The sequence below is a fragment of the Anabas testudineus genome, chromosome 23, assembly GCF_900324465.2.
Source record: "Anabas testudineus chromosome 23, fAnaTes1.2, whole genome shotgun sequence".
Lineage (NCBI taxonomy): Eukaryota > Metazoa > Chordata > Actinopteri > Anabantiformes > Anabantidae > Anabas > Anabas testudineus.
In genome coordinates this window covers 2722316-2736534 of record NC_046631.1, presented here as the reverse complement: position 1 = coordinate 2736534, position 14219 = coordinate 2722316, and the positions used below count along the sequence as shown (strand labels likewise).

General features: G+C 39.3%; 1 protein-coding gene across 7 annotated transcripts in view; it reads right to left on the bottom strand.

Annotated features, from left to right (window-relative positions):
* Nucleotides 1-14219, bottom strand: part of nav3 (neuron navigator 3) — a 247766-nt gene that overhangs the window by 74557 nt on the left and 158990 nt on the right. For all 7 annotated transcript variants that reach the window (XM_026363685.1, XM_026363681.1, XM_026363682.1 and 4 more), the window contains 2 exons: nt 10997-11065; nt 5827-5969 (listed from right to left, as the gene is read on the bottom strand). In XM_026363685.1, coding sequence (XP_026219470.1) covers nt 5827-5969; nt 10997-11065 — 212 coding nt within the window. The remainder of the gene's footprint in view (nt 1-5826; nt 5970-10996; nt 11066-14219) is intronic.

The window sequence follows — 14219 nt, the reverse complement described above, 5'->3', positions numbered from 1 at the left end:
AGAAAAAAACAGAGAAACAGAAAGGATGGTCATTAAAGGCAGTGCTGGTTTGATACATTTAAAAAAACTAAACTAAACACAGCAGTGGCCCTGAAGATATGATTCCCGAAGCCATTTCCTAACTATTAATATATCAATATTAACAACATAGAACATTAATTACACTAAATTTAGTAAATTAAGGACGATACTGCAAACTTCAATATATTGTGTACAAACAACCACATGATTTAAACGGCATGATTTACTACACTTTACTGTTATTAATACGTATAATAATGTCATATGTAGGATATAGCTAATTTCAACACATTTTACACAGTTTTAATATTTGTTGTAGTGACTGACAAAGGTTAAGTTAAACCAAAAAGTTTGTTTTAATGCACACTGAGCTCAAAAGTCATGCAAACTTTGTGAATATTTCAGTGTCGCATAATGTAGTTAGTGGGAGCTTATTCCCAGTGGGCAGAATTTCAACAGCGGGTTCGAACTAAAGAACAAAATTCCATTGTTGTTACTCCACAGGCATCTTGAAGGAGTCTGCACTTAAATGTGCTGTAACGTCCTACTTCTGACAGCAAGTTTGCAGGTGGATAAAAATTGTAAGTAGAGATGTGCTGACCAAGTCTTGTTGGTCTTGGTCCTCATCTACATCCTTTAACACTGGATATTTGAATATTAATAATAGGTATATATATATTACCCTCCAATGTTTCACTGTTTCAGTGTTCAAACAATGTGTTCTGCAGACATTTAGAGCAGGTCCATCTCCATCCTATACAAAAATTCTAAATTGTTACATAAAATTAGCATCTTATTTCAGCTTGTTCACAACAATTCACTAAAATTTGCATAATGAGCACTATGTAAACACACAACACCAAATGAGACGACATCTTTCTGCAGGTTTGTTCAACAGGGGTTTGATAGGTTGCTTGTACGATCACTGCTTATCTCTACTCTGTGTTTGTGTCCATGTTCTCTGTGCAAAGCAGAGACAGGAGGGGCACTCCACAGGTGAGGAGAGAGACAAGTAGAGGCCCCTAGGACAAGAACTATAGCATAAAAGTAAATAATAATAATATGCATTTCATCAGCACGATATCAGATTATACTGACACGTTTGAGATATGCTCAACACTGAGCTTCAGTAACTGGACAGCTCTAGTTAAAAGAACCAGAGCTAGTGTGACTAGCAAAACACAAATTAAATCACTGTACATACTGCAGATTACATACTGCACCCACCCTCAGATTCACTCATCACCCACTATTGTGTTCTAGGAATATGGTCTTGCATTTATTTATTCTAGTGGAAAGTGTGTTTCATTTAGCTGTTATAAATGTAGACAGTGTATGTAGTAACGAGAGGAAAGTAAGCTTATCCACTTGGGAAAAATAGAGTGCTGCAAACTAAACTGAAAAATGTCTGATATTTTGAGCAGGCAGTGGATGTGGAAATTTGTGTTTATGTGTCTGATTCAAGGATTTCTTCCAGTGTGATTGTTCAACATCAATAGATAATCTATAGAATAAAGCTCTTTCAGTTTGCAAGACTCACATTAAAATTAAACTTTCTGCAGCAGTTGCCTGCTATCAGACTCTAACTTTGACTCGCATGTCCTCTCTGACTGCCTGCCTTTTACCAACCCTGCTTGACCTAAATTATGACGTGTTATACATGTTTTGGTGGTTTGAGTGCACCGAAATATAATAAACCTGCTTGTGTGTGTAACATGTCATTTTCGCAGAACCAAAGCAGACAGTCAAACAAACTAAGAACAAATATATAAATGAAAATACGTAAAAAGGCAAAAAAAGGTTTATGGAAACTACAAAGAAATGCGACTTTGCAAGCGACAACATTTCAGTTGTTCCATGCTTTATAGCACATGATTACATAATGTAATACAAAGTTAATAGTGGTTCAATTCTGATTTATGTAATATTTCCTTAAACTGCTTCGGTAATATCTCATTCTACAGACCACTGTGTATATGTTTGGCTTTTTATCACTTTTCAAACCATTAAAGATTAAAATCACTAGTATTTGAACTTACATATTAAAGTCACTGGTGTTTATTCCATGACAGGCCTGAACGCTGAGTTGTGATGTATGAGAATGGTGTTTACTTCAGCTATTTTCAGTAAAACCATGCTTGGCAAATATTTCATGTGGAGCTTTGCGGCACACACAAACATGTTGGGCACATAAACATCCATCATGGGTGTAAAATAAATGTTTTAGTGTCAGCTGCTGAGCATTGACCTTTACGCATAAACCTGGGTGCCTGATACCATATCAACACCCTTCTGTCCCTCTGTTATACACAAACATACACACATTCAAGACTCACTACCCTAAATACAAGTGTAGTAAAGTCTTAAATAACAAAATATTAGACAGGTAGACAGAGACATGCAGAAATGCACATCTTACTGGATTTAAGCCTGATGCTACTTCTGAAAAAAATAAAAATAAACAGAGGTATACAAAAAAGGGCAGACTTAGAGATGCTGTGGGAATAAAGAGAGGTTGGTGATCCAGTGACAGCATGAAGTTATGCACCATTAGACTGTCTGTCTGGCTGTCAGTCAGCACAGTGAGCAGGGTTCATCTGGCTGTGAGTCACCTCCAGTCTGCAGTTTAAAGCCCCTTCAGGCAGGCGGAGAGTGGGGGGTGGTTCGGCTTCAGCTGTGGCCGATACACTTTAACCAGCTTACACTTCTGACAACATCCTATAAGACCTTAAAAAAAAAAAAAGCCTCACTGCACTTTGTCAGCTCTGGAGTGAAAAGTGCAATCTGTCAGGCTATAATGGAGACTTTACTTTCCATGGTTTTGTATACCATGGAATCTGACACTAGGCTGTAAAAAGTCCATTAATGGCAAGCACATTTATTGACCTCCATGTGTCTTTGTTCAAGATGATTAAATATTGTTGTTTTTGCATCAAATGCGAGACAGTATGCATTCATATTTTAATACTCAGGCATCCAAAGAAGTGTGCATGTGCCTGCTGTTAATGTGTTGGCGAGTTCGGCAAAAGTAGACATTTCCCTTGGCAGTGATGTTGCAACAACATGTTAGACAGATAATTCAGAGTACATAAGGTTCGGATCTCAGACTAGCTGAGGTACTGTGATTTAGACCAGCAGACAATCACCACGTTAACTGGTGGCACCTTTATTTTCTATTTCATTGTCTGTGTGTGTCTAATACTGATACTTCCAATACTGAATGCAGGTGAGAATGCATCCATTGTTCCGTTTCTCTGTGTATCCTCTGTTATACCCCTCGTTTTTGAAGGCTGTGCAGGTCCTGAAGGCAGTTAATGAATGTGAATGAAAGGGGGTTACAAGCATTTGTGCAATTCAGTGTGTCACTATGTGTGTGTGTTCAGTCAATTAACCCTGTCTTTAGAAATCCCTCCTCCTCCCTCTTCATCCCCTTTCCCCTCTGCAAGCTGTTTCAGAGCACCAACACACTTTTCACCGTGGAGTGACTTGCCATTTCCATGGCAACAGACATCTTTTTTTTTTTTTTTTGCCATGGCGGCCAAGGAATGAAATGTCACTTATTCTGGGTGGTGGTACACCGTCTGCTAACAAATACACATTTACAAATAGACACATAGCATACACCACAATTGCAACTTCATGCCAGATTATACAGAGAAACTTGGAAGAATGTCTGGATGTAAGTGTACATGCTTTGAAATACCACATACAAAGACACGCATCACACTTCTGTCTAAAACCTACATGTAATCCAAATGGATTTTGCCACACTGTAAGTTGAACACTTTCAACTTCCGCTGCTCGGCACATTACATCACTGTCACACACATCATAAATTATCGCCTTGCTCAAGGAAGCTAACGGCTTCTCTGCTCAACTGAGTTCCACAATTGCCTCGTCATCTTCATCTTTAAAAACAAGGACAGCAATCACTGACTTTCTTTAACCTAATTTCGCCACAACAAAAAGCCATGCCCTTTGATGCTGAAGTCAGTTAGATTGCTGCATGGCAACAAGAATGATGCAAAACTCCTTGTGCCCTTTAAGTTTTTGTTCATTGTTATGAGAGATTCTCTGTGTGAACAGACAAAAAAAGCAATGCTGCTGTGTTTACATTATACCTGTAAAGACACACATGTCTGTAACATTTAAGTAACAAAACTGTTATCCATGTGGCAGTCCCTCTGCTGTATACTACAATCAGCAAAGCTGCTTTGTGTACCTGATTCTAGATTTGGGACTAAATATCTGCTACAGCACATACATTTTTCAGCCATGCTAACTTCTGTCTTCTGTCTGTGGTGGACACTTCCTGTATTTTCTTCTCTGCCTACCTGCTTTTGCCCAGAAGGTTCTGGCTGCACTGCTGACATTTCCTCACAATTGATTTTTTTTTTCTCTTTTTTTCCCCCTTTTACTTTAAACCAAAACACTGTTTCATCTCCCCTGCAGTGATGCTCTGATGCCTGGTGTCTTATCTCTGCAAACTGAAGGTTTGTCTTTCTGGCATAGCTCCTTGCATGAGCAGTCTGGAACAGATATGTTCCGTTACCAGATCCCCAACCATTTTCACGAAACAATAAAATAAAATAAAATAAAATAAAATAAAGCAGAATCCTTCTGAATTCATGAGGTTTACTAAAGTATAAATATTTAATCATAGTTCTTGATATTTATTTTGATATTTAAATTAAATCAGTTTCTTAATCTTTTACTGTGTCCTAAGTGACAAACTACATTTCCTGCCTACTATCCTGCTTGCTTCTATCTACTCCTTGTCTCTTGCCATGAAACACTCCTCCTCCTGTTGAAGAGACTGACATTTCATACAGACATCTAAAAGGTGCACATGTGAACTTTTGAATCCAAGAAAGAATGAAAGACAGAGAGAAATAGAAAAAGAGCTGGAGGCTTTTCACTGCTCTCTTTGTCTGATGCCACTCACTGCACCTTTCCTCCACCTCCATCACCTCCTACTGATCATCTCTCAACTCTGCAGACTAAATTGTTCTCATTGATTGGGCAGTGCTTACAGACTAAGAGGAAGGTCTCATAATTTAGTAGATATGTTTATGATTACATATACTGTGAGCTAAACCAAAATGTTTGTCATTATAATGTCATAAAATTGTCAAGGCTGGTTTTAATGATTAAAATGAATGCAACATATGGAAAACATTTTCATTATTATTTTCACTGTATGAGCCAATGTGTCAAGATAAATCTTGTGAATGAGCCAAAGGGAAATCTTAAAGCTATTATAAATATAGTGAGTAAGCCAAGGTCAATAGCAATAGATTCTCAGTAATTAAAACACTGTGAGATGATATTTTTACTCTCCACCACACAAACAGGCTGCTAAAACAACTATTTACTTATGAATAATCAATTTTGTGTTAAATAAAATGCCATACACTCTAACTCTCAGCTAAAGTGAGACCCTTCTCCCAAAGAAACGTAATCACTCTCATTAGCTTCATCATGCTTGACAGAGCAGCTGCCTGAATTTGCCCCTTTGGTCATCTTTCAAATAGCTCCTGCCATGCTGTGAACATTTTTTGCCACCTCCGCTTAATGGCATCCATTATATTTCATTTGGAATGAAGAGCTGAGGATGATTCAGCAAACTGGTTAAGATTGGTAAAGTGAGAAACTGGGATCCTTTGCAGCTCCTGCTTATCTCTCTGAGTCAGTGGTGCCATCAAGTGGCTGGGATGGAGAATGTGAAGTCAATGCCCTCACATACAATCACACCCAACAAAATCAAAAGCAAGCCCAGTAAATACAGGAATCTGCAGTCCTTACCTCTATCGTTGCCACTGGCATATTGAAGAGGTTTGTTTTTGTCGATGCTGTTGAAGCTCTGGCTGCGACGGTTGAGGTTGGATGAGCCTGGGCTCCTGGGGGCCCCGCTGCCCGCAGCAGGTACCCTGGAAGGCCCTGGTAGCCTGCAGGGGTTGACACAAAAGGAGAAAGGTCTGAAAAATGATCCTAATTAGATTTTGAGGTTAGACATATGTCAATAGTTAAGTCAAGTTAGTTAAGTCTCAAGTTAAATGAGAAGAGCATCAGACAATTTAGGAAACCCCAGTAATGAAGTCTTCCTCCACCTTTGCCTGACTTCATTGTGAGAGAATGAAGACATTTTACTACAGAAAAGTCTATTCCAACAATGTTCCTGCTTGAAAGGATAATTAATCTCTCATGACCCTATGCAAATTCTAGGACTGCTTACTGCAATTGTCCCCCTTTTCCATATTACCCACGAAACGAACCATCTCAAAAGCAATTTGAATGTAAGTGATGCGGGGCTTAATGGACAGGCCCTGATCAGTAAAATAGTGACTTTTATTCCTCTTCAACTATCAGACAGAAAAGGTATTGGTATCTTTCTTTTGTGTTTTCATTGGCATTCCTTCAGCCAGCGGGGGCAGGAAATAAGTATGTAGTCAATAAAGTAAAGAAAGATTGCTTCACTGTTTAAATATTGAGTCTGTCCATTGTGTCATTGGTACTGACCCTGAGCTCAGTATGAATCAGTGCATAAGGCGAATAGAAATCAAGTGAGTGCTGCAAAAGAAAAAGTGTGTGTGGTTTTTTTCAGGTTAAGCATGAAAGAAAGAGGGAACTTTTCATTTTGGTGAAACTGACATTCTGCCTAGAAAAAAAAGTTCGTCTCAGAGCAGGTTGAATGGAAGCTGTCTGTTTAGTCCTGCCTCTCTCATCCACCTACATGTTGAGTTATATTCTGCAACTCGCATTTCTTTTGTGTCTACTGACACTGGAAAGAAAAACAAAGGCTAATAACTATTGGGAGGTTTGTGTTTTCAGTCAGTCAGTCAGTCAGTCACACACACATAATCTTTTTCTCTCTACAGAGTCAAAGCTGCCAGTGTCAAATGTTGATTTGCCCTGCTGCAGCTGGGGGATTTTCACGACTCCCAGGAGGCAGCTAAAAGAATTATCTCATCAAAAATCTGTTGTTATGGTACAGTAACTTTATGATGCTTTTTGATGCCCTTTCCCAGACAACTTCATCCATCTGTTTGTTAGTAAGGAATCTCAAAAACAGATCTGCAGGCTAGTTTATCGATTTATAACAACTCAGATATATCTCTACCATTAATCTTAATTATTATGGTTTCATGTGATCTCTAGAAAAAAAAAAGTGTGATCCATTTGTAGCCATGCAGGTTGTCAGTAAGCTGCACCCAGGTCAAGAAGAATCCAGACAAAATGCACGTTCAACAATAGATGAAAACACAACAAAAAGCACAAAACATCATCTTGGAGCATTGTCTTGGAGCTGAGACACAGCAGGAAATGTAACACACAATTATAGGTGAGGTGGGAGTTATGGTAGGTACAGTAATGCTAAATAAACAGACATTAAATTAAGCTTGGTTGCGTATGAGGGCAGTGGGTGATTTCATTCATAGCCTGACTTTTGTCAATACAGAGATAGAAAAACCCCTGAATACATCCTTACAACTAGGTGTCTTTTTGTCTATCTGCTGAAAGCTGTCGTGACATCTCTTAACAAAGAGAATCAATCTGCCATACTGAATGCAGTATGCCACTTGGGTCTGTGTTGCTGAGCCAAGATGTCAGTGGGGAAAGGTTTTTAGTGGTCAAAACCCCTCAGCAGGAAAATACATATACAGTAACATATAGCATTACACATGACCCAGTAAGTTAAGGTCTTTAATTAGCTAAAATAAACACATGTAAGGGCAGATCAACATGTAGCAGGAATGAAAAACATCTGAAGTATTTTTCCACTGTGTGTAGCAAAATAAAGTAGACTCACTTGATAGATTTCAACATCATTTTAGCAGGCTAGTGTTTCATATACAGGGGAACTGATATGAGTAAATCTAATCAAGTCATGAGTAAAGTTAATCAAGCTTTAAGCTGTAGGGCCTTTCTACCCAACCATCTGCTGCATTTTCTGATGCTATAAGAAACACAGAAAGCAAGCAATCAAAAATGTGCACTTCTAGTATTGGAGCTGAGGGACACTGATTGGTGTATGAGTGCAAATATTTAAGTTTACTTTATGGGTTTTTCTTAAAATTATAACAAAACTCAGCAATTAGCAACTTACACCGCATGATTCAGAACAAAAGTACCTAATAGGTAAGGCCATGTCCTCAGCAATGCATTGTCATTTTTTTTATTCAGGCTACTCTGCAAAACAAAATGTGCTCAGTGATAACAGCAGCACACTTTAGACTGTTTAGAGATGCTGATCCAGGTCTGAGAACATGGATTTGGTGCTCTGCCTGAATGATCCCAGTGAGCTGCAGCCAGAAGTGATCTTCAGCCCAGTGCTGAGGCTTCCTCACTGGGCTGAAACAGATGAAATATACTACACTAGCAGCCACATAGTACAGACAAAGTGAGGAAGCTGAGATGATAGGGAGAATTTTGATGGTCAAATAAGAACACACACTAACACACACACAAATTGCAGTAGCTATCAACAATCCACAAGAAAAGGAATAGATTAGAACAGCACATAAAACAGGACTGAAAAGAACAAAAGAAAGAAGCGAGAGAATGGCACAGAGGGAGAGAGACAGAAAAGATAATGCAGCTGTAAACCCACACAAGAGAAAATGAGAGATAAACAGTGGGGAAATGAGCTAGAGATTGGGGCAATTCAGATGGAAATCAGAGGTAGCTCTCTTTTATCATCAGATTCTTTCATCTCCCAAAATACATGTTTGATAATGCATCAGCAAAACTGAGCTTGAGAGGGGAATGTGATGTAAATTCTGGACAGAGATTTTGTTTTAGGACTTGCAGAGGCATATCTGACACAGGAAAGATCTGCATCTGCTAGTGAAGTGAAGATGAAACAAAAGGAGTTGGACATGACATTACTCAGCCTGTCAGTCACTGTCTATTAACAATAGTTCCTGCACAGAAGGGAGCACTTCGTAGTCATTTCCCCAGCCAAGGTTTTGCCAGTAAGGCTGGGGATTCAAGCAGACACCTATCTAATGCCTACAACGTCTCTATTTGCCAGGGTGCTAGGCTTCAGACCTAGTATAGATTTGACACCACCTGCAGTGCAAAGTCATTGTCATGTCAGGCTGATTAAAATGGTACCACAAGTGGGCAGGTGGCCAACAGCCTGTACAACATCCCCCCCTGCTGCAAAGAAGATGAACTTTAAGGGCCACAGCAGTGTTTCAGTCTATTTACAATAAATTAAGAAACTACGAATTTAAATTTAAACTGAATTAAATCACTTATTTACTAACAAGTGACACACCTCTAAATATATATTAAAAATATAAAAGTGCAAAGCATCTGATCAAACGTGTACAAGTATGGAGGATTCTACTTAAGGAGAACCTGTAACCAGTAAAGCCCTGTTCAATTTTCAACAGGGATGAAATTTAATCAGTCACTCTTTTGGATGACCATAGAAATACACTACAACCACTAATATTTGTACGATTAAGTAGAACACAACAAGAGCCATCAATGATTACAGCAAAGAGCACAACCACTGACAAGGTAAAAATTCACCACAGCGAACATGTTTCTGTACCTGTTTAAAATATCTGGAAGTGGAACTAGAGTGCAGTTGTTGTTGGAAAATGATCCTCTACCTCTGGCTAATGAGCTGAATGTCAAATAAGGAGCCTGAAACCCTAAAACTCCAGCACCTTCAGGGAAACCCTTCACTGTGCACAGTGTGCTAGAGAGACATCAATTGTTTTCCCATTATAGAACCACTAAAACTTTCTCGCTTCTGGGATTAGAAGAGGAGACAACTCATGGTGAATAAAATATCTTCTCAGATTGCAAGACAGCTATTGAATGTGGTTAACCAGGCTTGCGTGAATGAGAATCACAAGGCAACAGAGACATGTTTACACTTTTATACTTGTTTTTTTTTTTTTTTGGTTTGTGTGTATCTTCATCTGTGTGTGGGAACTAAAGAGTTATTTTTGCAGCAGTGAGGTTTGTTGTCAGTGATGTTAGAGGGCAGATTACTACCCAAAGGGTTGAAGCTGCTGGCTGCAGCATTTTTACCATTGCTCAGTAGCGGCTGGAGAGGAATTATTTGCAAATGCACTGGTTCCCACTGCCACTTGGAACAAATGCTGAAAGCATCAGACAACTGGACTCTGGGGTGTGTACATTAGAGTATGTGTGGGCAGATCTGTGGGTGGATGTCTCATCTGACCATACAGTAAATGTATAGCATTTCTTTGTATCTGTGTTACTTTGAGAATATGACTGTATGTTAGGGTAGAAGATGTTCATGATAGGTTTAGGTGGAAAAGGATGATTCGCTGTGGCGACCCCTGATGGGAAAAGCCGAAAGAGAAGAAGAAGGAGTTAAATGTGTACAATAAGTGTAAGCACATGGCCATATCTTTGCATCAGTGTCACAGTCTGAACACTTGTGTTTACAGTGGTATGTGCATGTGTGTGATAGATTTGCCATCTCACAAAAAGCATCTTAAGGGAGTTGAAGCCTGTGGTTCCCTGACTAGTATATACAGCCTAAAGCTTGGCAACACAAACTGTGTCATTATAGTGTCTGGTAGCTCATTTAGCACTAGCTTCATTGCCAACATCTGTAAAAAGGCTACACTCAAAGGACAAATCACACAAAACAGCACTACTTAAGTAGTAAAAATGAGGACATAGATTAAACTTCAGTGTAGGTGAAGTATCTATTTTTGTGGGGATCCTCTGTTTTCTTTGTTGTGATGCAGGACGTCTTCTGGGAGCAACATAACCAAGGACTTGTAATAGAAAAGATCTATCACCTCCTTCAAGCTGCCATGAATCAAAGCCTTACCCAGCTGTTCTTCAACTAACCCTGACCTTTTTGTTGTTCTGAGCATCACAAAAATATTAGGCTAAATGGACAACCATGTGAAGGCACAGATGTATATAAAAATCATAAAAATATAAAAGAATTCTATGAATAACTTCTATTTACCTTGTGTTTTTCTTCTGTGGTGACCCTATTCCACTGTGGCCTGGAGGACTTGCATATCGAGCTGTGAGACTGAGGAGAGAGCAGAGAAGACAGGCAGCCTGTTACAACAGTGAGGTGAGGAATGAGACTAACATGTTGCTTGAATTTTCTTAGTCCACACCTTAATACAATATAAGTGAGAGGAAGCATTTAGATGGAGGCACAGAGAAATAACAGAAGGCACACACTGTAGCACGCTTGATAGTGAGTTTTGATTTTGATTCAAACACAATCATAGGCCCACTTGTATTACTAAGCCAGCAACAGGCCATCCATTTAAGGGACTGCTGACATAAAATGGCAGAGAAACTTTAAATATCATTTATTTGGTGGTTTAAAAACACACTACACACCAGGCAGAGACATAGGAAATGCCCACAGCACCCGTCACAGTTTATAACCCAGCATTTGCTGTTAGTCATTCACATGACGGGAATGAACACTGGCTTTCACAGGCAGCTTACTCCACTCATGTTTGTCAGGAAGGACTTAAGCTGCGTGTGTAGGACTTTGTGAATGAAGAGATGTTTCAATTCGTCATACAAACACCCTTGTAAACAATAAAGAGTCAAATACCAGGTGGCAAGCTGTTGTTCATTCCTCTGCGTAACATCCTGTGTGAGCTCTATGACCTGCCATTGAGGATTTTCCACTTGCTCTCTTAAGTGCCAGTATCATTTTTATTAGTGCAAGTGGGGAAATAAAGGATTTACATGTGCATTCAGGCTAACTGCTCTTTAGCTAGCAAAATGTCAGCTTTGACATGTAACTGCTAACGTCACTATTTAAATTCTTTCACTCATTTTACAAAAAACAAACAAAAAAAATTAGTAAATTACAGACAATTACAAAAACACATATACAGGAGCTAATTATAGGACATAAATTAACCAAAACATGTTGCAGCCAGTGCTGTTACAGGTGTATGCTAACGTTATTAGTTAAAGTAGTGTTAGCTAAGTTAAATGAAGTTTCAAATTTAGCTAAGCTAGCTATTGTAAAATAAAAAATGTAGCCACAGGAATAATGAGTTAATGCTGTAACTTTAGGTCAACAAAAGCTTAGGTTCAAATATCATTTTGGTCATGGTAACGTTAGCCTTTCGTAAGGGACATTTTTTCTAATCTAAATTAGCTAGCTAACAGAATATACTCCAAACACATGGTGACTATACTTATTATCCTTATTCCTAGTGTCAACAGTCTTTATTTACCGTTACACACGGCAGATTAATTGGAGCTAGTACATACTTACAAGTTCACACTTTCCACAGGTTAAAGCACAGCTTTCTAAAGTGAGCCTCCTGAGCCACAGACTCCCAGTAGTAGTAGTAGTAAGACAACTGAAGAAAACGGTGTGCTGCGATGCCGGAGCAGCTCAACTAGTTTCTGCTGGACTCCAGAGGAAGCAGCAACACGAACAACTTGCTCTCTGTTTTGGGACTGTGGGCTGGTTTGGCGTTGCTGACTAAAAATGCACACAACAATAAACTACCTATACTGGACGTCTGCATGACGCACTGCAGTGATCACATGTGATTTTCTAATCAGTCTGCTTTTAGTGAGAAGATCTCAGTTTGACATTAAATACAAGCAAATGCCAAACACGTTTGCATTTTAACATTTCATGCATTCAGCCTATGATGAATATTTTGGCAAATATCTATTCATGCATCATTTGCTCCACTCAGAAGTACAATAAAAGGAGCTCAGTGCAGAAGTTTCAAGCTTTGCTGAGTTCACTGATTTCAGCCAATACACTGAATAAATTGAATCTTTCTGTAGAATCAAATCAGTGTCACAGAGCGACAGTGTGCTGTTTAATTCTTTCAGAGACGTTGAACAGAACAAGGATATTTCCAGCAAAATAAGCAAAATTTTAATTACCTGTCTAAATGTTTAAAAGTGTGGCTTCGTGGAGATAGACTTCCATCTCATCTCGCTCACAAGTGCTGTACACGCGCACACTCACCCACACACACTCATCACACACTCATCACACACTGTCTTGATTACATCTGATTACATCTCTCCCTCTGGTCAGTTAACTTCAGATTTAAAGCACCTGTGACAAAGTGCCGAGTCACTGTACAGTACATCTCCAATTGACCTTGCAGGTTTTCATGATGCAGTGCTATGCTAATGAGCATCGAAGCAGACAGCTGAGCGCCGGGGAAACAAGTTCAGGGCAGTTTCCCATTATAGTGGCGAGCACCTTCATCGTGTTGTGATGTTATTAATGGACTGTATGATACATGAAGCGCTGCTTAATGATGTCGGGCAACTAAATATTGTTCCTTTACATTGCCAAAACCACCCACAACTCATACATTTCATCTCCCAGTATTATGTTTTCTGCTCTGCTCAATACCCTACATGGCACTTAACAAACGAGCTGAGACAGAAATTAATGGGGCTGCGCACATTCTAAAATGCAGTTTCAGCATTTTGAAAGAAAAAAGGCATCACATATCTCTCTATATAAAGCTTCTGTGCTGTTGCTTTCTGTCTCTTCTGTCTTTTTGTGCATATTACAGAGTGTGAATGCACTGCATGTAGGAGCAGTCTGCAGTTGGGTGCTGTGGTGCACATCTTTCCACCACAAGATCGCTCCTGACCCCCCCCTCTACCTCCAACTTTGTCAAATGCAATGAAACATGAAGGTAATGGTATAGAGCCTGCCAGCCTGAGTGTTTATTCAACCCACAGCGTTTAACATCTTTCCACTGTGGAATAAGAGACACCAGAACACATGAGGACAGGGTCTGGGGAAAGTGTGCTGATGATGAAGAGAGAGGGGTACAGTCTGTCACTTTTGATTAAATATAACATATATCAACAGGGTTGCCATCTGATAGTCCACCGCACTGCACTGCACATGCAAGCTATACTGGAGGATGTGATCGCTGTCCTGTTAAATGTGAGTAATATCAGTTTCAGCTCAATTGTAGCCAGAGTACTGGCCGAGGCCAGTCGCAAACTGGTGGGGTTAAAATTCAAAATAGCGGATGCTCAGATATTCAGGCCACTGTGATGACAGCAGGTAATGATATATCATCTGACCTTCGCATCTGAGGGATAGACATAATCAAAAAGTCCACATCTGAATGTCTGAACAAATCATCATCATTTTTGAGTCTTCAATATACTGCAGAAAATGACAGATTACCACTGTTTATAGCAAA